The sequence below is a fragment of the Schistocerca gregaria genome, chromosome 1, assembly GCF_023897955.1.
Source record: "Schistocerca gregaria isolate iqSchGreg1 chromosome 1, iqSchGreg1.2, whole genome shotgun sequence".
Lineage (NCBI taxonomy): Eukaryota > Metazoa > Arthropoda > Insecta > Orthoptera > Acrididae > Schistocerca > Schistocerca gregaria.
Window position 1 is genome coordinate 999,901,548 of NC_064920.1, and position 22,294 is coordinate 999,923,841.

The 22,294-nt window shown below is 44.4% G+C and overlaps 1 protein-coding gene across 2 annotated transcripts in view; it reads left to right on the forward strand.

The window, feature by feature from the left end:
- The first annotated feature begins 2,649 nt into the window (after positions 1 to 2,649).
- The window catches only part of LOC126278525 (tyrosine kinase receptor Cad96Ca), an 800,638-nt gene continuing 780,993 nt past the window's right edge, over positions 2,650 to 22,294 (forward strand). The window contains exon 1 of one of the 2 annotated variants that reach the window (XM_049978699.1): positions 2,650 to 3,277. In XM_049978699.1, the coding sequence (XP_049834656.1) occupies positions 3,214 to 3,277 (64 nt within the window). In that variant the 5' untranslated portion in view covers positions 2,650 to 3,213. The remainder of the gene's footprint in view (positions 3,278 to 22,294) is intronic. The other variant, XM_049978706.1, reaches the window with a different exon arrangement.

Sequence of the window (22,294 nt, forward strand, 5' to 3'; positions counted from 1 at the left end):
ACTTGACCAGAGAAATAGTTTGACGACCCCTTGTGAAGGGGGAGAAGCAGGACTAGCTAGGGCTGGCCTTTGTCTTGAAACACATAAGGATCAGTTGTCAATTTGCAAACTATGAGGAACTTCATATCCCAGAGCCGTAGGCTTAAATAAAGAGAATGTGATGTTTTTCTTTGATTTATTGGCAGACGCTTTCAACAAACACTCACATCCAGTAGACCGGGTGCATAACTTGGACGAGACAGGCCTTTCCATTGTCCGAAGCAAAATTCCGAAAGTAGGAATGAAAGGGAAGAAACAAATTGCTGCTCTAACGTCTGCAGAAAGAGGGGCTACAATCACCGTTATCGCCTGCATGAGCACATAGCTACATTGTGCCCCGCCAATGATACTTTATCCTAGAACCAACATGTCCCCAAGCTCCAATGAGAGGCTGTACCCCTGCTGCAATGGTTCGTTCACTTCACTGAGAAAACAGGTCCGATTGAACAAAGTCCTTTTCTCCTCATCTTGGATGTTCATTATAGCCACGTTCGAAATCCAGATGTGAGTGACTTGGCGAAAGAACACCACGTGACTATCATCTCACTTCCTCCACATTGCACCCACAAACTGCAGCCTCTATATAAGACGTTCATGGGACCTTTGAAAACGTACGAAAGCGAGGCAGTGAGAGTATGGTTGTATCACAATGGGCGTCCTCTCACACCTTACGACGTTATGGACGTTTTTGGCCAATCCTACCTTCGTACCCAATCAGCTGAGGTAGCAACAAACGGATTCAAAGTAACTGGGTTCTATACTATGAACCGTTACATCTTCACCGAAGCCGATTTCATAGCTGCTGAGTTGGCTGCAGGAAAAACTTGCTCCACAGTGGAACATAGACGTAATGTTTCCGAATCACGTGCTCCTCTATTTGTTATCTCTGGACCATCGACATCATCTGCTTCTTCTTCGAATTATCCTGATGTTCAGTCACACCAAGCTCTAGTTATGCCAGCTGATGAAGCCATTGAAACACCGGGAAATTCTCCGGGTACTTCAGCAAATGCAGTTTCGCCGTTCGACATATCTCCTATCCCGAACATTAAGAACAGAACCAAAACACGGGAACGAAAAGCAGCAACCGCCTGCCACATCACTGGAACGCCATACAAAGATCAGTTGACAAAGTCGCTTGACGAAAGTGCTGTCAAGAAGAGGTCGTTGAGTTTCTCTGGGGTTAGAGGCCGCCCTGCAGACAGAGGTGCAAAATCCAAAGGCGTTCAAAAAAGAAACTCTGTTCCACAAAACTATCTGAATCATCATCGGACTCTTCAGGCTCCTTCAGCCCTCACCTTGTGGACAGCGATAATGACGCAGAATGAGATTTTCACTCTGCAGCGGAGTGTGCGTTGATATGAAACTTCCTGCCAGATTAAAACTGTGTGCCGGACCGAGACTCGAACTCGGGACCTTTGCCTTTCGCGGGCAAGTGCTCTACTAACTGAGCTACCCAAGCACGACTCAGGCCCCGTCCTCACAGCTTTACTTCTGCCAGTAGAGGACTTGCCCGCGAATGGCAAAGGTCCTGAGTTCGAGTCTCGGTCCGACACACAGTTTAAATCTGCCAGGAAGTTTCAGCGATAATGACTTTGATGTGAACGATAGGGGTACACCAGACGCAAGCGATGCAAGTTCCATCTTTTGTGATAAAAGGTTCTCTCAAGAAAGGAGAAGAGAGGTGTGGATAAATGTGTAATGTGCCAAATGTGGGCGCACTTAGGTTATGCTGGCGCTGAAGGAGCTACTTAAGTTTGCGATTACTGTAAAAAAATTTCAGAATTCATGCATAAATGTGCGAAAGCTGCTTTTTATATAGTCTACCATTTTTATTGTTTTAACCCACTTCATTAAAACATTACAAAAGATTTCTTGCACCTTTTGTGGATGCCCGTATTTTCACCCCCTTTCATTCACTTCATAAGCTTTTTGTAAATCTTTGTTTTCGAATAGGAATAATGGATGCTAATCATTGTTTCACCTCTCATAATTTCTTAAACTTGTTATAGCTGTTAATGAAGGTATAGAATCTGGAATTTTTACACAAGAAGGTACCTTTAAGTCAAAAACAAAAGGGATGTCCATATTTACACTTTTTCCTCTTATTATGTACTGCATTTCTCATCTCTACTCTACTGCATAACTCTGACATAATTTCAGATGAAACTTAATTTAACGTTTTACTCTAATCTTGATCATACATTACACTCACGAAGTGTGTTCAGTTACTTTTGAATTGCCCTGTATGTATATACACTGGAATGAGTGTAGTAGCATGGAAACTGTAATTGTGATGAGCAGTATTCTGGATGTGCTAGAGCAGCGAAAATGTACCGCTGAAGTACGCTTATAAGCTGTTTATGTCCGCCCAAGTCCGGAGCGGCTGCCTACAATGCCCATTCCGCAGCTGGCACGACGCCTTCATATGTGTAGGCAGCAAGCCAGGCAGAGAAACAGAGACAGCGGCTCGCGCCTCCTGGAGGCAGCAACGGAGGAACTGGTTGGCCGCAAGTCACGAAGGCCGCTGCTGATTGGCCAAGAAGCCTTCGGTCAGCCAATGAGCGGCCGCTGTCCCACCTTTCTTTGCCCACGGTGAGAGCTGCCGCGAGGAATGAGGTAGGAAGGCCAGCCAAGGCGAGGTTTCACCGGACGGCAGGCGCAGACCGACGGAAGTGCCTGAGCCGTGACGTAGGGGTTGGGCAGGCTTCCACGATGGAGGCAGGGTGAGCGCGAGTCAAGTTTGTTTCGTTTGTCAGCCCGAACGGGCGGCACACGTCGGTCCGTCAACAGCAACGTACCAGCTTCCAGGCACCAACAGTGACGTCACAACCGCGGCGTAAGCAACAGGTCGATTCCGTCACTCTCCAAAATACGTCAGAGGTGTTCTCCCTCGCATCTTTCGGTATTCGCGTGCGGTGATATCAACTCGTGAACGAGCAAGCAACTCAGCTGGAATACGTGCAACAGATACATTGTTTTGCGTTAGCGAGTGTAATTTTTGTGGAAGTGTGTCAACAAAGTCGTGACGGACGTGTGAAATTTTACTGTTACAAGTGATTTGTGTGAAAGAAGATCATTCCAAGGGCAACATCTTGTTAATATTCTCTGGAAAACAGAAGCAGGTTGTTGGGAAGATTGTGTTTTTCGACGCTAAGGATTCGGAGAAGGAAAATGACCGCCTCTTCAGCAGCTTTGTGGGTCTTTCTGCTCTTCACTTTTCACCAGCTGAACACAGGTAAGGAAAAGAAAAGTGCTTACCTTGTCCATTCTGTACAGTGTTGAATAATGCGACTGTAATGTAAATAAAGATTCAGGCAGAAACAGAAACCAGCCCTAGCAGGCATCTGTGTCCGTATCATCTTCTAATTGCAGTTTTTCTCTAACGGTCTTCGAGCCATAAGGAGGTTTTTGTTTCCGTTTTTACTGTTTGCTTGTTCACTGCACTTCTTACAAAAGTTCAGTAATCATTAAAAAAATAGAGGAAATCCATTTATTATGCAATTCCATTTACACATTATCGTTGTGTAATACATGCGTTGTTTTTGAGTGTACAATGGATATCAATTTACATCCTCTCACCACTGTACAAAAATTAAGTGGTTATCTGAATTTAAAGTCGTAGTGAACTTATTTAGCATGGTGACAGTAGGACGATATCTACCGAGCAGTAAGAGTATTCCGCGACGAATTTACTGTAGGAGATTTCATTATCGGAGTCTCGATTATTTTAGTGATTGCTTCCTGCCTTATAGATAAGGTTTCCTGCATGATTCCATATCGAAGGACTTTTTACCATTTTAACTTACGGGTGACTGGTACAGCGATTAATCTCACTTCAGAATTTATCAAGACTACAGCGTGAGAGTATGCTTTAGACATTGTGGCTTCCATTAACATTTCCGCACAATAAAACAACAGTACCCCAAAAGATCTTGTTCTGGGAGAATAAAGTTTCCCCCCCCCCTTTCCCCTCTCCAATGCGTATACATAATTCAGCAGCATCCCACTTCCACCGTAAGGTGTGCACGATCATCTATCGAATTACTTCCGCCCACCACGCTGTGCTAGTTTCCCTATTACATTGGCTCTTATTATAACAAAATTAAGTAAGAAATAAAGACGGCTGCACGGACAGTTAGTCGTCCATATGGATAAATATCACAACGCTTCTGAAACGAAGAGGACCAGAAAATTAACGTTTCAAAGATACTGAACTGTTGGACGCAACTAAGCAGCTAACGGTACACCCAGTTACACGCGTCCCCCTCCACTGCCGCCGTCACCTCCCCTCCCCCTGTTCTATTCTGCAGCTTCAAATTGACCATCAGATTAAGAGCCGGCTACTTTTAACTTTATTTCTTCAACAATAATTGTTCCCAAAAAATTGTTGCTTCGGAGATGGACTAGTTTTGTATACAATGGGGAGTCGCGTTTGTCATATGTAATAAAGTATATCGGGAATAAATACTTTTGAAAATCCCACCACGAAAATAGTACTTACAGTATTAGTTGAACACTACTAGTCTCATAAATGGTAGAATGACGTGAAATAATAAGATTAAATCATTTCCAATACTTACCATTACTGACACGTTACTCCAACAGTAGTGGATCACCATTTTTCAGTCTTTCAGCATTCAAAGCTTCAACATTTAGATATGCTTGACATTTAACCGATAGTTCAGATAGCCCCGATATAGGAACGAAGAGCTCTTCCACTGAGTCCATGGCTTTGTAATAAACCAGATCTTGCTGCCTACCATTTTCCCAAAATTACGGTCCTCGGTGAAATAGCCTGGTGTTCCCGACCCATCATTTTTGTAGTAGTAGTTCGTTTTCTTATGTAACCTTCAGTTTCTCAAACTTCCTAAGGTTAGCTTGTTTTCGCCAAAAATAGAATACCTGCTTTCGGGAGTTCCAGAGCTCACGTGCTTGTTTTGTGTTTGTTTGGGGGTTTTTCCCCATTTTCTGTAAAATCGTCCAATGTAACTAACTCTACGATGCCAAGATTGTATTCCAAGGACAAGTTCAAAAAATCTCCTGTGGTTTTTAACAAAGCTATAGTAGAAATAAAACATGCGGCTGCTAGCCGGTAGGTCCGTCATACTCTGACAGGAACATCGACGTGAACTGTCCTCATGCTAGCCATTTCCGGTTAATTAATAAGCATTCCATATATAACTCCACAACGAATGTCCGAAGTTCCCAATCCATATTCAACAACAGCTGCTTTTCAGTGACCATCCGAAAGGAGATTAAGGATAAGTGAAAGGCGTGTACCTTGGTATCACCCTGGTACGACGAACGAAGTGTTAGTAACTTCGCCAAAGCACACCAGTAAATAAGCAATCACATGAAACTACTTCATTCTTTCTTACCTTGGCTGTGATGTGGAGTTGGTGAATAATGCTAACATTGATGAGTAGTGTTGCCGCAAATGTTTGTACTGAAATCGCGACAAAATCCACAGATATCCAAACGTAGGTGAGGACGGACTTGGAAGGCCTGTAAAAATTAACACATACATCACAACGCATCATAGTACTTGCATAAATATACTTGAAAGGTAAAGAGCTTTTTCACTTCGCTTTTGGAATCACAAAACAACGAGAATTCACACTCTATAATTACACACACAGGCACTGAACAGCATACGACTTGATGGAAGTCAAGATACTCAGCAGCGTGAACAAGTTAATAGTGGTTGTTATACAGAGTAAGTTGCTGACGATTGCTTGTATGTTATATATTGTTACAGCGCACCAGTAGAATATGAATGTTAGATTCTTTAATTTGAAAATGGGGACATTTGGTGTGTCGATTGAGGCTTCTAGGGACATCAATATAAAGGGTGAAAAATTCGAAGATTGCAGATTAATCGGGACGTATGTCAATCCTAGTGATGACAATATAGTTTACTAAGCAACGTCCACGTCCTCCCTTCCACACATTTCACTTCTGCAGACGAATTTAGATGTTTTATGCTTTCTATTGAGTCATACCTAATTGACATATATATAATTCCAATCCCAAAGAAAGCTGGTGTTGACAGATGTGAAAATTACCGAACTATTAGTTTAATAAGCCACTGCTGCAAAATACTAACACGAATTCTTTACAGACGAATGGAAAAACTGGTAAAAGCCGACCAGTTTGGATTCTGTAGAAATGTTCGAACACATGAGGCAATACTAACTCTACAACTTATCTCTGAAAATAGATTAAGGAAAGGCAAACCTACGTTTCTAGGATTTGTAGACTTAGGGAAAGCTTTTGACAATGTTGACTGGAATACTCTCTTTCAAATTCTGAATGTGGCAGGGGTAAGATACAGGGAGCGAAAGGCTATTTACAATTCGTACAGAAACCAGATGGCAGTTATAAGAGTCGAGGGGCATGAAAGGGAAGCAGTGGTTGGGAAGGGAGTGAGGCAGGGTTGTAGCCTCTCCGCCGGCCCGTGTGGGCGAGCGCTTCTAGGCGCTTAAGTCTGGAACCGCGCGACCACTACGGTCGCAGGTTCGAATCCTGCCTCGGGCATGGATGTGTGTGATATCCTTAGGTTAGATAGGTTTAAGTAGTTCTAAGTTCTAGGGGACTGATGACCTCAGCAGTTAAGTCCCATAGTGCTCAGAGCCACTTGAACCAATTTTGTAGCCTCTCCTCGATGTTATTCAATCTGTATATTGAGCAAGCAGTGAAGGAAACAAAAGAAAAATTCGGAGTAGGAATTAAAATCCATTGCAAAGAAATAAAAACTTTGAGGTTCGCCGATGACATTGTAATTCTGTCAGAGACAGCAAAAGACCTGGAAGAGCAGTTGAACGGAATGGACAGTGTCTTGAAAGGAGGATATAAGATGAACATCAACGAAAGAAAAACGAGGAGAATGGAACGTAGTCGAAATAAATCGGGTGATGCTGAGGGAATTAGATTAGGAAATGACACTTAAAGTAGTAAAGGAGTTTTGCTATTTGGGGAGCAAAATAACTGATTATGATCGAAGTAGAGAGGATATAAAATGTAGACTGGCAATGGCAAGGAAAGTGTTTCTGAAGAAGAGAAATTTGTTAACATCGAGTATAGATTTAAGTGTTAGGAGGTCGTATCTAAAAGTATTTGTATGGAGTGTAGCCCTGTATGGAAGTGAAACATGGACGATAAATAGTTTGGACAAGAAGAGAATAGAAGCTTTCGAAATGTGGTGCTACAGAAGAATGCTGCAGATTAGATCGGTAGATCACTCAACTAATGCGGAGGTATTGAATAGAATTGGAGAGAACTGAAATTTGTGGCACAACTTGACTAGAAGGAGGGATCGGTTGGTAGGACATATTATGAGGCATCAAGAGATTACCAATTTAGTATTGGAGGGCAGCGTGGAGGGTAAAAGTCGTAGAGGGAGACCAAGAGATGAATACACTAAACAGATTCAGAAGGATGTAGGTTACAGTAGGTACTGGGAGATGAAGCAGCTTGCACAGGATAGAGTAGCATGGAGAGCTGCATCAAACTAGTGTCTGAACTGAAGACCACCACAACAACAACAACAACAACAACAACAACCTAATTGATGATACATCGAATGTTTTCTGCAACCGTATCATCAAACTGTAATTAGTGTTTTATAAAGACGGCAATGAATGACGCACACTCGACCCAGGGCAGCACTTAAAAGACATCGTCTTAGTTGCTATATCAGTGGTTATTTCTACTGTAAAACTATTTAAGTCTTACACTAACTGGTTTATTTCGTTCTCATTTAAATGTCATTAGGTTTACACCAGGAAAATACCCAATGTCCGCATATGTATGTTACCTGCTTGTGTACGATAACTTTTGTGGCAACTCCTACGTAGACGTAAACATAGCTTTCTCAAATCCTGGTGATGTAATAAGCAGCTCATTGGTTTATTTACGAGATGGTGTCGAAGCTGATACCATGTTCCTTGACTTGGGGGGGGGGGGGGGGGAATAGTCCCTAAAGTTTTGAATGTCACCTACTGAACAAAATATGTGAAATAAATGCAGTCGTACCAAGTATGCAACTTCTCTGAAGAGTGACAAGCAGAATTTGGTAGTTCGTTGTCAGTGGTAGGTAAAGCTGCGTCAGGCGTACATACCACCATTCCTATTCGCGATGGGTATGAACTAGCACTTACACTACTCAAGAAATGTAGAAATGCTTCACCACTTTCATCCAGCAATGAAGCGCTCTGCCGTAATGAGTTGTCTTCTTCTTAAGTCTCCATCTAGATTAGATCGTTTGCTAGCTGATCACTGCAACTCACTTTATCCCTGGGAGGTATTTACTGTGTCTGCGTACGTGTTTCTTCTTTTCCTTTTCCCAAGTCTGGACTTGGAATTTCTGTCATCTTTACCACATGACCAACAAGTTTGATCAGCAAGTTTCCATGATGCTTCTGATCGGCTTTTTGGACACTACACCACATAGTTCTCTGTGGTCAAGATGAGTGGTACTTTCAAACACTGAATTGTTCCCTGGGGTGTGCGCAGTTACTATAACTGAAAGCGAAGATTGCACGAAATGACGGTCTCTCATTTTTAATTGTGGCTCGTTATCCAGACTTTCTCGTGCAATGAAACTTTTTTTATCAACATTAATCATTATATTAAATTACTAATTTATCGCGGGATTATCTTACAGTAATACAGGATTTGACGCAATAATTCTATGAAAATAAACACTTCAAAAATATACCTACACGTACAGTATATATACGTGTGCTTTTAGCCTCGTGTGGTAGCCGAGCGGTCTGTGGCGTCTTGCCCCGGTTCGCGCGGCTCCACCCATCGGAGGTTCGCGTCCTACCTCTGGCATGTGTGTGTGTGTGTGTGTGTGTGTGTGTGTGTGTGTGTGTGTGTGTGTGTGTGTGTGTGTGTGTGTTGTCCTTAGCGTAATGTAGTTTAAGTTAAATTAAGTAGTCTGTAAGCCTAGGGACCGATAACCTCAGCAGTTTGGTCCCATAGGAATTTACTACAAATTTTCCAAAGTATATGCTTTTTATGAGGAAAGAGAGGTCGTTGGCCGTAGCCTTGCTGAAGGAATGGCTTAAGAAAACCTAAAACAGGATGGCCAGGTAGAACAAAATCCATCCTCCAGATGTTTAACATCTGTGCTACCTATTTCCGTTGGTCCATATTGTACAATGGTCTTTGATAAACACGCAGTTTAGTCAAGTTATTATAAAACATAGTTTGGTTCCTCGTCGCTGCACACATGACAAGCGCTGGTGACTTGTGAACTATGAACATGCTGCTATGACACTCGCACTATCTCCAGTCTGTTTATAAAATCGACTCCAGGCTCTTAAACATGCCACTATCAACACCGACATGAACATCTTCTTGTCCTTTCCGTCCACCTGAAAATCTTAGTCAGCGTACGTCCATGATGAGTGAGATGTTGAACTCAGGAGAATGAGACGACATTACTAACATGGATTAAAAACACTGGAACACGAGTTTCTTCTAAAATCAGTACGTTGTGATCATGTACTCTGATGCGAACTGATGTTGAAGCTATCCCCTTTCGTTAGCAACTACTGCTGTGAATCCTCTAAAGAGTCTCTGATTGTGTAGCGTGCGTTATTTGAGAATGTGGTTTGGCTTACTTTTCGAATAGATGTATTTGCCTTTTTAAACAGACGTATTTTAGTAATCTTTTGCATCTTGTCAGGCAATTTATTATGTGGTTTAATTCCCTGATAAGGAATGTTACTTTAAGTTTTTTGTTTGTATTTCCTTGGTAATGTAGGTCCAGAATGACGCTTGTTCCACGACTATGTATAGAACTCTTGGTGAAGCACTTGACAGTGTTTCCCCTCTCGCGATTTATTGCTCACCTTACGATCACTGGGAAAGTGTGAGATGGAATTTGAGCCAAATTTCACCTGCTTCCAAATGCGCAGCTGTACAGGTTCTCTGCAACCTCCGCTGACTTCACGCATTTCATGCTCCATTGCAATAGCTCCTTGGTCGCGGAGCAAAGGTTACGGCTTCGTAAACAATGGCAATAGCGTCCGAGTGCACTAAGGCTGTGAATGGAATACAGTTTTGGGCTCTGGTCTGTAATACCCTGAGCCCTGTTGTGTTGCAATGGCTTACCTTTTGCAAGGCAAGCGCGTCGACTTTCCAGGCTGTCGACTATTCACGAGCGGCCGTCGCTGCTCTTTACGACTGTACTGTATACGTAAATGCGCCCATTTCTGATAACACGAAGTTCCATGAAATGAAATGTTTGGTGTGTGTGTGTGTGATATATGGCGAGATTTCGATTCACTCTCTCGTAACGCAGAAGTGGCAAGATCGAAGATATAACGGTAATCGGAACTCACAGCATTCCTTCCAACATTTATTGAATGGAAATACTTGGTGCAATGAATGTTTCTATAAGTAATCGGTCATCTGAGTCGGAATTCCCTTTTGCGACGAATCCTGATCGGCGAGAGCTGTTATAAAGGCAAAGAAAATAGAGATGAAAACATTAATAGCTTGAAAAGAAAGTAAAACAAGTTTCTATTCATCGCATTCTACCACCTAACCGACAATCATGACAATATGGTCTTTTACAAGATAAAAAATATGTTGGAGATCTGTTCCCAGACAAGGACGTTGAGTTATAAATTCGTATAGTGTCAAAATTATTTTGCCGTACATACACTCCTGGAAATTCAAACAAGAACACCGTGAATTCATTGTGCCAGGAAGCGGAAACTTTATTGACACATTCCTGGGGTCAGATACACCACATGATAATACTGACAGAACCACAGGCACATAGACACAGCCAACAGAGCATGCACAATGTCGGCACTAGTACAGTGTATAGCCACCTTTCGCAGCAATGCAGGGTGCTATTCTCCCATGGAGACGATCGTAGAGATGCTGGATGTAGTCCTGTGGAACGGCTTGCCATGCCATTTCCACCTGGCGCCTCAGTTGGACCAGCGTCCGTGCTGGACGTGCAGACCGCGTGAGACGACGCTTCATCCAGTCCCAAACATGCTCAATGGGGGACAGATCCGGAGATCTTGCTGGCCAGGGTAGTTGACTTACACCCTTTACAGCACGTTGTGTGGCACGGGATACATGCGGATGTGCATTGTCCTGTTGGAACAGCAAGTTTCCTTGCCGGTCTAGGAATGGTAGAACGATGGGTTCGATGACGGTTTGGATGTACCGTGCACTATTCAGTGTCCCCTCGACGATCACCAGAGGTGTACGGCCAGTGTAGGAGATCACTCCCCACACCATGATGCCGGGTGTTGGCCCTGTGTGCCTCGGTCGTATGCAGTCCTGATTGTGGCGCTCACCTGCACGGCGCCAAACACGCATACGACCATCATTGGCACCAAGGCAGAAGCGACTCTCATCGCTGAAGACGACACTTCTCGATTCGTCCCTCCATTCACGCCTGTCGCGACACCACTGGAGGCGGGCTGCACGATGTTGGGGCGTGAGCGGAAGACGGCCTAACGGTGTGCGGGACCGTAGCCCAGCTTCATGGAGACGGTTGCGAATGGTCCTCGCCCATACCCCAGGAGCAACAGTGTCTCTAATTTGCTGGGAAGTAGCGGTGCGGTCCCCTACGGCACTGCGTAGGATCCTGCGGTCTTGGCGTGCATCTGTGCGTCGCTGCGGTCCGGTCCCAGGTCGACGGGCACGTGCACCTTCCGCCGACCACTGGTGACAACATCGATGTACTGTGGAGACCTCATGCCCCACGTGTTGAGCAATTCGGCGGTACGTCCACCCGGCCTCCCGCATGCCCACTATACGCCCTCGCTCAAAGTCCTTCAACTGCACATACCGTTCACGTCCACGCTGTCGCGGCATGCTACCAGTGTTAAAGACTGCGATGGAGCTCCGTATGCCACGGCAAACTGGCTGACACTGACGGCGGCGGTGCACAAATGCTGCGCAGCTAGCGCCATTCGACGGCCAACACCGCGGTTCCTGGTGTGTCCGCTGTGCCGTGCGTGTGATCATTGCTTGTACAGCCCTCTCGCAGTGTCCGGAGCAAGTATGGTGGGTCTGACACACCGGTGTCAATGTGTTCTTTTTTCCATTTCCAGGAGTGTATATTGGAGAGCAATGTGATGGTTAGCTTTATCGAGGAGAATCTGTAGGAGTTTTTCTCTCTTAAGAGTTGCCTATCTGGTGTCGATGACTTCCTCATGTGCATGTTACGCAATGACATGCTTTTGTTCTTGCGAGGAATTTGGGAATGTGATGTGCCCACACAACTGCCTCCAGTAGAAAGGCATGACAGATACATCGTCGTTTAACGTTCCCTCTCTATGTAGTGGTTACAGTTAGCGGCCTCTTAAAATGTTACACAAACTAGCTGGTGGCAAGGAAACTGATGCCACGACCTGTCGTGCATTAAACGGCCTCTTAACCTGGCGAGAATTCCACGTATCAGTGGGCTATGGAGACGATGAAGGACGCGGACGAACGAGTTCATTCTTGTGGGCGAAGAGATTAAGGTTATGCGTTGGACATTCCGTCTTGTAGACTGGAACCCGTCACAATGTGTTTCAAAATTCTCTTTTCAAAATGATAACGCACATTTTAGAAACAAGGATGGGTAGAAAGGTGCGGTTTATGGCATAATGTTCATATACGCCTAAAGTTTTATTGGCCGTTTAACGTACTTCACTGGGTGCGTCAACTTTAGCACGCAGAATACATGATCGGTATTCCAGTTCCTCTCATGTCGAGCCTAGCATATCCTCAGTAATTTGTGCAGTTGCTGCTCTGTGCCAAAGTTCACAGTTCCTATAGGATGTAGTTATGTGTGGAGACCTTGGGTGGGGGGGAGAAGGGAGGCGGCGGCAGGAAATAGATCGTCCTCTGCCAGTCCAACGCCCTGGAAATCTGTCGTCCAAAGCCCTCCTGACGATCGAGACGCAATGAGGAGGGGGCACCAACCTCTGCAGCAAGAAGTCAAGCTGCAACTCTTCGACCTCTGGGAATGCAATCTGTTCCAAGATGCCCAGATAAACAGTCGAGGTTGTTGGCGCCTCTAAGAAAAATGATCCCACCACACGGTCGTGAAGCATAGCTCACCACAAGTTTCCCTTGGTAATGTTGCACACGATGTCCGTGATAATGTGGGTGTTTCAAGAGCCCCAGATCTTCTCATGTAGTCGGTTTATCCTCACGGACACATGAAAGCAAACTTTGCACATCGTCACCTTTTTCGGATAGACTCGGTCATCGTCGATCCGGCTCGGAACTCAACTGCAAATGCTTTGCGCTTAGGCACGCCACCGGGTTGAAGCGCAACCAGTAGCTGCACCTTGTAGGCATGTTGTTTCAGCCCATTGAGTAACATTCTGTGCTCCATGGTTGGTGCTAGTTGCGACTGTCAAGAAATTTGAAGGGTAGATTTGACCTCTTGATACGTGTGTGCTGCACATGCTCCACATCTGCATCACTCACGCTGGACACACATCCGGATTCCTTGAACTTCGTGTATCTCTGACTGGTGTTGGGACTAGATGGATTTTGGAACACTCTGTATTATCGCAGGTCAAAGTTGACGACGTTTCTTTGATAGCTGATTTCTGAACATCAGGAAGGTTCCTCTGTCTGTTTGCAAGCCGCAAACTGGATGAGTAAATAAGCTGTGCATAACAAAGGCAGACCTCTCCTGCAGAGGACAGAGTGACCATTGTAATTAATACACAGACAAACTGTCCAAGAGGGCCGGCCGCGGTGGTCTCGCGGTTCTAGGCGCGCAGTCCGGGACCGTGCGATTGCTACGGTCGCAGGTTCGAATCCTGCCTCGGGCATGGATGTGTGTGATGTCCTTAGGTTAGTTAGGTTTAAGTAGTTCTAAGTTCTAGGGGACTAATGACCACAGCAGTTGAGTCCCATAGTGCTCAGAGCCATTTTGGCCCAAGAGGTCGCGTATTGTTTGATTTATTAGATTATTTCCAGTCATGAGATACGAAATCTCTCAGACGTTTATTTCCCGGTTTACATGTATGAGGCTCATTCAAATGAAACCTGGGTGTTGGGGAACCTGAGACGAGCCATCAAGTCGAAACGCCAAAGCATGTTGTCCAATGGCGTTATCCTCCTGAATGATAATGCCCGCCCATGGACTGCCAGTGCGGTGAAGAGGATATTGCAGCAGTTTAGGTGGGAAACGCTGGAACACCTATAATAGAGTACCGACCATTCACAGTGTGATCTTCAAGGATGGAAAATACCGGTTAGTGTCAAAATGCGATAAATATGCCAACAGTTTTGGCGACTAGTGCCCCTTTATACATGTTACACACAAACCTCTAACCTCTTGTTACCAGAGTGTACTGACAGAAACTATTGAAATAAATTAATTTGTGACCCCCCCCCAATGGTTTACCTGTTACATTAAAAATACTATAGGACATAGACATTTTTGTTTATGAATATGTAGTTTTAACGAGAAGCTCTTTCCTGGGCAAGCTTCTTCATTTCTGCAAAACTGCTGCAACCAATACACATCTGAACCTGCTTACTGTAGTCGAGCCTGAGTCTGCCTATAGAATTCCCCCCCCCCCCCCTCCCCCCGGCGCAGTACTTATCTCCATTACTACACTAAGGAATCGTTGCTTTATTTACTTACTCTCGTGTCAGAAAAATTCATATTATATGCACAGTTACGACTATACTACTTTTGCCTGCTCTTTGATGAAGTGCATCTTCAGCGCGGAAGACTGGATGTAGCCGTCATTGAAGCATATGACGAACAGTCAGGTCTTCTCCACAGTCGTGCTGAGTATCATCTTGATCAGTAAAGCCCCATCTTACAAAATCAACGTTTGATCCGCCAACTCCATATCTCATTCTGCTGAGGCACATCCGCGTCATCCATGTCTCATCATAGCCATGAGGTGGAACTCTATGCCAGCCAAGGGGAAGGTACGTCGTATCCCTCCACTATTGCAACTTAACTTTCTCTGCTGTGGTTCCAAGTGCTGTCCAAGTTCTGAGGAAACGCCACCTTGACTTCAGTCGTTGAGGGTGCGGTTCGTGACCATACAGAGGACACATTCTCTCCTGCTCCACTGTCTTTCTTTCCTCATTTCTCTTCGAACAGCAGGTGGTGCTACTCCTGCGAGGTGGTAAAGCCATTCGACTGGAGGGGATTCCAAGCAACCTGTAATGATGCTGCTAGTGTCATTGAGTTCTAATTTCACTATTTGACGTGTGATGAATTGTACTTCCCTACTCCCTCGCAGAACAGCATAGTGCGGTTGCAGAGGTTCATATAGTTTCAGGTTGACTAAACCCACTCTCATGTGGCCAGTTTCCGTAGAAGATTGTTCATGGTGGAAACTTCATACTTCATTTTACACTTGCACACGCAGTGCTTCTTGAAAGTAAGTGATCTATCTCGTGTCACTCCTAGGTATTTTTGGGTCTCACCTGACCATACTATGTTTGATTTTTCGATTAAGTTCCCTGTTCTTCTTATGAAAAGCACACACTTGTCTTTTTGCGATTTTACTGAAGGTGGTTTGTGTTGCAGTATCTGGGAAGTTGTTTAAGGGCGTTCGTGAGGGCTTTAAAAACCTGTGCTCTGGGATGCTAGAGCAAGGTCATCGGCATACAAGAAGTTCCTGCTTTTCGGTGCTACGGGTTGGTCATTGGTGTATACACTATATAAAACTGCGCGAAGCTGTTTGTCTGTAATATCCATCGGCTACGCTGTTCTTGGAAGTTGACGAGGAATCTTCAATTCTGCAAAAGAGTGGCTATCAGCCCAGTTAGCTAAAATCCTTTGTCAGATGGTAGACCTTGACTAGTAGTAGCTGGTGACTGTCAGTGTCATACGCTGCTGATAAGTCGACAAACACCTTTCTACAAACACCTCTCTTTTCACCCTACCAACTTCAAACCGATCTGCTATAAACTGTACGGTGCAGCTTTTGTCAGGTCGAAATCCAAGTTGCTGATGTAATTAAGGAGTCAGTTATAAGGCGATTCAAAATCAAAACTTTTCGTGAAGGTGTGCTTTAAGTCTCTTTTCTCCTCAATTCTATACAGTGCCTCCCCGTTATTTACCTAATGCATCCATCTAATTCTTCTGTATCGTCACATTTCAAAATCTTTCTTTTTCTCTTTTTTCCTGTGAGCGGATCTTTCTCCTTTTCATTTAGTCTGTCGGTAAACTAAAGAGCGAGCGAGTCCCCACTCAGCTAACCGAGCTACGTCACGTGGCGCTTCCACAGGCTGTTTCACAACATAGTACCGGCCCTGCTGCGGCGCTCGCTTCAAATCTGTGGCGAAGCCGTGTACAGATACGTCTCGGCTGCGTTTATTTTTAGACAAATGCGTTAAGACCGGACAAAAAACGGCAGCTTCTTCCGAAACATAACATTATAGAGTAAGTAATATCATTATAGAGTAAGTAATATTAAGATAAGAACGGAAATCAGAATTTTACTACAAACAAAGAACCAAATTCCTGTTCATGTGGATCTATGTTCCTCTACTGCTATTCGTAAACCGAACCCAATATAATGCGATCAGTCTGTAGAATTTAAGGCTTGTTCCTACTTTGTCTTTCTACTAAAAGGTAAAAGTTTTCTTTGAAGGACTCCATTGAAACCTAACAATTGTTGCAACACAAAGAGTGTTTAAAAAGTAAGCAGAAATTTATAATTTTGTGTTGTTTTAGTCCGATTTGCGCTACTTTTTTGTCACTATCTTCGTAAACATGCCTCAAAAGTATGTGTTCAATGTTACGCATATTGGGTATTTACTCTGTTGTCAGCTGTCGGAAAGATTACATGTGTTTTGGTAGCATCAACGGTTATTTGTTTTGTATAAAAATAAATAAGAGAATCTGTATTAAATTTTGTTATAAGGATGGAATAAAGTGTATGAAATTTTTAGAAATGGTAAATATTGCTATAGGTGAGCCTGTTATGAGTAAAGCAAGGGCAGACAAGTGGTATAAACATTTCAAGGCAGGCCTTAAAAGACAGCGGTTTTAAAAGCATGGACGAGATTAAAAATGCACAGTTACGGGACCTATAAATTATCCCGAAGAAACAGTTCATAAAGTGTTTCGGGAATTGGAAAAAGCATTGGCATAAGTGTATAATATGTAATGGGGAATATTTTGAAGAAGATAAAATTGCAGTATGATTAACAAATAAATTTCTTACCAAAAAATAAAAATTAATATGTGAACGCATCTCGTACGTCCAGCGTTTGGCTTAGAAGTCCAGCATCGGTGTACATGTTTCGAAGGAAATTTCAGCAGTGTTTAGAATAGCTATTGCGCACATGTTTTAAACAATATGTCTTAGAATGAAGTGAATAGTGACCGAGATAGAGATTTAGTGTACCATAAGCATCAAAGGTTTTACAGGTTTTCGAAACTGTCTCTAAACGATGGGTTTCCTCTCTAAATTATTAGTTTTCCTTCGTGGCGATTCCAGTAAACCATGCGGCTTCTTTTTCCATTCCTTACTTAAGTGCCCTGTTAGGCGAGGCTGACGTTTGCATAAATTGCAGCCCTTTGGTTGGGACCGGTAATATTAGCCAACAGTTCTTTTTGGGTCGTCTCTTTAATACACGCTGTGATAACATTAGAGAAGATGGAACGCTCGTTGCTCTGCAAATACCTCCTCTTCTTCGTAGTCCGCAAATTTTCTTGCAATGCTAGACCATTGTCCATCACTTCCGGATATCGAAGTACACCAGTAAGGATACGAAGTTAACTCACCGACACTGCCAACTAAGATCCCACGAACAGAAACGACGGATATCACTGCATGCCGATCTACACCGCTACACAGATAACGGGCAACAGATTTTGGCTAGCGCTTCTAGGCGCTGAGTCCGGAACCGCGCGACTGCTACGGTCGCAGGTTCGAATCCTGCCTCGGGCACGGATTGTGTGATGTCCTTAGGTTAGTTCGGTTTACGTAGTTCTAAGTTCTAGGGGACTAATGACCTCAGACGTTGAGTCCCATAGTGCTCAGAGCCATTGAACAGATTTTGGGTGCCCCTGTAATCCGGTGACAGCTTTCTTCCGGGAAAGGCCACTTACCCTACCAAAAGCGCTGCTCGCTCTTGAGTTTACATACAGATTATATCAAGTACTTCTTAATCATCACAGCTTCCATTTTCTTGTAAGTTTCCGAAGAGATTTTACTTGTCGCTTCAGCCAGGGATATATTTCGGGGCACCTGAAGCCACTGTATCCGAAAACACTGGCAGTGATGCACCTCGTGCAGCACTTCCCCGGTATCGCAATGTCCGTGAATGACCCAGAGAGCTGGCCCGTGCGAAAGTTCAGCGGAGTTCAGAGCGCGGCTGACCTTGGGGACCTGCCGGGATAACATAACGGGACGCACAGCCCGCCTCGGCCGTCGCCAACGCGGCGAGCCGCCAGTGTGGCGAGGCGCCGGGCACGCACTTGCTGTTCACTCGCAGGCAGGGGACGGGGCAGCCCCGAGATTCCCACCGCACTCCACCGTTAAGTAGGACTGCTGGTAATTTTAAAAATATCTGGGATGAGGTGTATCGATATTTAAAAGAAACATCCACATCGGGCACCGATATATCGTAAGAAAAGTATCGCTATGTTGTTGTTGTTGTTGTTGTTGTGGTCTTCAGTCCAGAGACTGGTTTGATGCAGCTCTCCATGCTACTCTATCATGTGCAAGGTTCTTCATCTCCCAGAACTTACTGCATCCTACATCCTTCTGAATCTGCTTAGTGTATTCGTCTCTAGGTCTCCCTCTACGATTTTTACCCTCCACGCTGCCCTCCAATGCTAAATTTGTGATCCCTTGATGCCTCAGAACATGTCCTACCAACCGGTCCCTTCTTATTGTCAAGTTGTGCCACCAACTGCTCTTCTCCCCAATCCTATTCAATACTTCTTCATTAGTTATGTGATCTTCCCATGTAATCTTCAGCATTCGTCTGTAGCACCACATTTCTAAAGCTTCTATTCTCTTCTTGTCCAAAATATTTATCGTCCATGTTTCACTTCCATACGTGGCTACACTCCATACAAATACTTTCAGAAAATACTTCCTGACAAATCTATACTCGACGTTAACAAATTTCTCTTCTTCAGAAACGTTTTCCTTGCCATTGCCAGTCTACATTTTATATCCTCTCTACTTCGACCATCATCAGTTATTTTACTCCCTAAATAGCAAAACTCCTTTACTACTTTAAGTGTCTCATTTCCTAATCTAATTGCCTTAGCATCACCCGTCTTAATTCGACTGCATTCCATTATCCTCGTTTTGCTTTTGTTGATGTTCATCTTATATCCTCCTTTCAAGACACTGTCCATTCCGTTCAACTGCTCTTCCAAGTCCTTTGTCGTCTCTGACGGAACCACAATGTCATCGGCGAACCTCAGAGTTTTTATTTCTTCTCGATGGACTTTAATACCTACTCCGAATTTTTCTTTTGTTTCCTTCACTGCTTGCTCGATATAGAGATTGAACAACATAGGGGATAGGCTACAACCCTGCCTCACACCCTTTCCAACCGCTGCTTCCCTTTCATGTCCCTCGACTCTTATAAGTGCCATGTGGTTTCTGTACTAATTGTAAATAGCTTTTCGCTCCCTGTATTTTACCCCTGCCACCTTCAGAATTTGAAAGAGAGTATTCCAGTCAACATTGTCAAAAGCTTTCTCTGAGTCTACAAATGCTGGAAACGTAGGTTTGCCTTTCCTTAATCTAGCTTCTAAGGTAAGTCGTAGGGTCAGTATTGCCTGACGTGTTCCGATGTTTCTACGGAATCCAAACTGATCTTCCCCGATATATGGACGGAGAAATTTCGACAAACAGCCTTAATAAAATATGCGGCTGCACATCGTAAATATACTGTAGGTTATACGACTGTACATTTAAGTACTCATTTATTACTAGAAATTCTGTACATCAACAAGCTAGCAACCGCCTTATAGCCCTTAGCGGAAGAATTGAAAGAAAAATAAGCATGTCAATGTTCCACGGTAACCACTTTGCTAACAATGGTAACTGCATGTAAGTGGCACAATAAAAGGTGTCCGATGGGTCCGTCGTTCGCTTTCGTCCGGAACATTTCATGTCGACTTACCTGATTTTTTTTTTTCATTTCTGCAAACGCTAGCGAGTTAGGAGTTGTAGTGTCAAAACTGCGCGGTGAAGTTAAACGTTGCAGTTTCTGTTAGTAGCGCCGCACGCCCATTACTTCAGCATTTCTCCTCACATGCCTCCGCCTACAATGAAGACTAGTCTTCTCGTTTAGATTTTAATTCATCAAAATGGTTCAAATGGCTCTGAGCACTATGCGATTTAACTTATGAGGTCGTCAGTCGCCTAGAACTTAGAACTAATTAAACGTAACTAACCTCAGGACATCACACACATCCACGCTCGAGGCAGGATTCGACCTGCTACCGGAGCGGTCGCTCAGTTCCAGACTGCAGCGCCTGGAACCACACGGCCACTCGGGCCGTCTTAATTCATCAGTTTTCTGCAACTGTTTCGGAAGAATGCCGATGTGGAGAAATAGCACTCTTTGCGTTAAAAATTACATTTTTTACGCAGCTGCTGTGCTACTTCTTCACATTGGAAATCTTGTTATGCCATTCTCACAGCCCCCCTCTGAGCAGTTGGATTTCTTTTTTGTGTCGCCTATACTTGAGTCACAAAGTCAAAGAGAAAGACCGGACATAATGAAAGCTTAAAAAGTAATGAGAGTCCTTTAAACGCTGAAAGTAAAATTTTATTCTGCTGCAATTTCAAAAGAACAGTTACGAAAATTTCGATAAAATATAATATAAAATAGAAGTACAGCATTCGATACTGTCATTTCAATATCGATAAATCAGAGAGAGTGGTATAGCCGGCATATATCGATACCTTTAGGGGAAACATGGATTTATCGATATTTTGCCAGAGTCTACCGTTAAGCGTATACAAGAGAGTTTCGATGGGAATTCAGGTTAAGAAACATAAACCAGTAGGATGTAACGGGCGAAGTGGAAGAAAAGCTGGCGCAACTTAAGCTCACCAAACCTGCGAGCGCAAGCATTGAGGAATCGTTAAAGGCCACTACAAAGGCACTATTTATCGACCGCCCAAATCGTAGCACCCTACACACGTCCCGACCGATTGCACTCAGTGATTACTGCGCCGCCCTGTTGTGATCTATTTCTCTGAAGTTCATTGTGTTTATATTCGGCGAGATCTTGCTGGGGTTTACAGGGAAACAAAAACGAGGGTTTGGTCTCGCTATTTTATAGATAACAATACAAAAAAAAAGGATAGAGAAAGCTGTGGGCAAAGAAGTGGCTAACGCAAGGAAAAGAATTCACATACATTCTATTACTTAAGCAGTTGGAATCCGACGATTGTCGTCATTAATTATGAATTAATTGATGAATTGTGCATTTCAGAACAACTAAGCATGATAAAACCATTCTTAAAGAAAAAGAATAGAGTCATGACAGAAGACTAGCGTCAGGAGAGAGGCTGTAAGCTTCATTGTGATTTCTAGTCTTCGGCAGAAGTGCTCTTCTATCCCCACAACTACACTCCTGGAAATGGAAAAAAGAACACATTCACACCGGTGTGTCAGACCCACCATACTTGCTCCGGACACTGCGACAGGGCTGTACAAGCAATGATCACACGCACGGCACAGCGGACACACCAGGAACCGCGGTGTTGGCCGTCGAATGGCGCTAGCTGCGCAGCATTTGTGCACCGCCGCCGTCAGTGTCAGCCAGTTTGCCGTGGCATACGGAGCTCCATCGCAGTCTTTAACACTGGTAGCATGCCGCGACAGCGTGGACGTGAACCGTATGTGCAGTTGACGGACTTTGAGCGAGGGCGTATAGTGGGCATGCGGGAGGCCGGGTGGACGTACCGCCGAATTGCTCAACACGTGGGACGTGAGGTCTCCACAGTACATCGATGTTGTCGCCAGTGGTCGGCGGAAGGTGCACGTGCCCGTCGACCTGGGACCGGACCGCAGCGACGCACAGATGCACGCCAAGACCGTAGGATCCTACGCAGTGCCGTAGGGGACCGCACCGCCACTTCCCAGCAAATTAGGGACACTGTTGCTCCTGGGGTATCGGCGAGGACCATTCGCAACCGTCTCCATGAAGCTGGGCTACGGTCCCGCACACCGTTAGGCCGTCTTCCGCTCACGCCCCAACATCGTGCAGCCCGCCTCCAGTGGTGTCGAAACAGGCGTG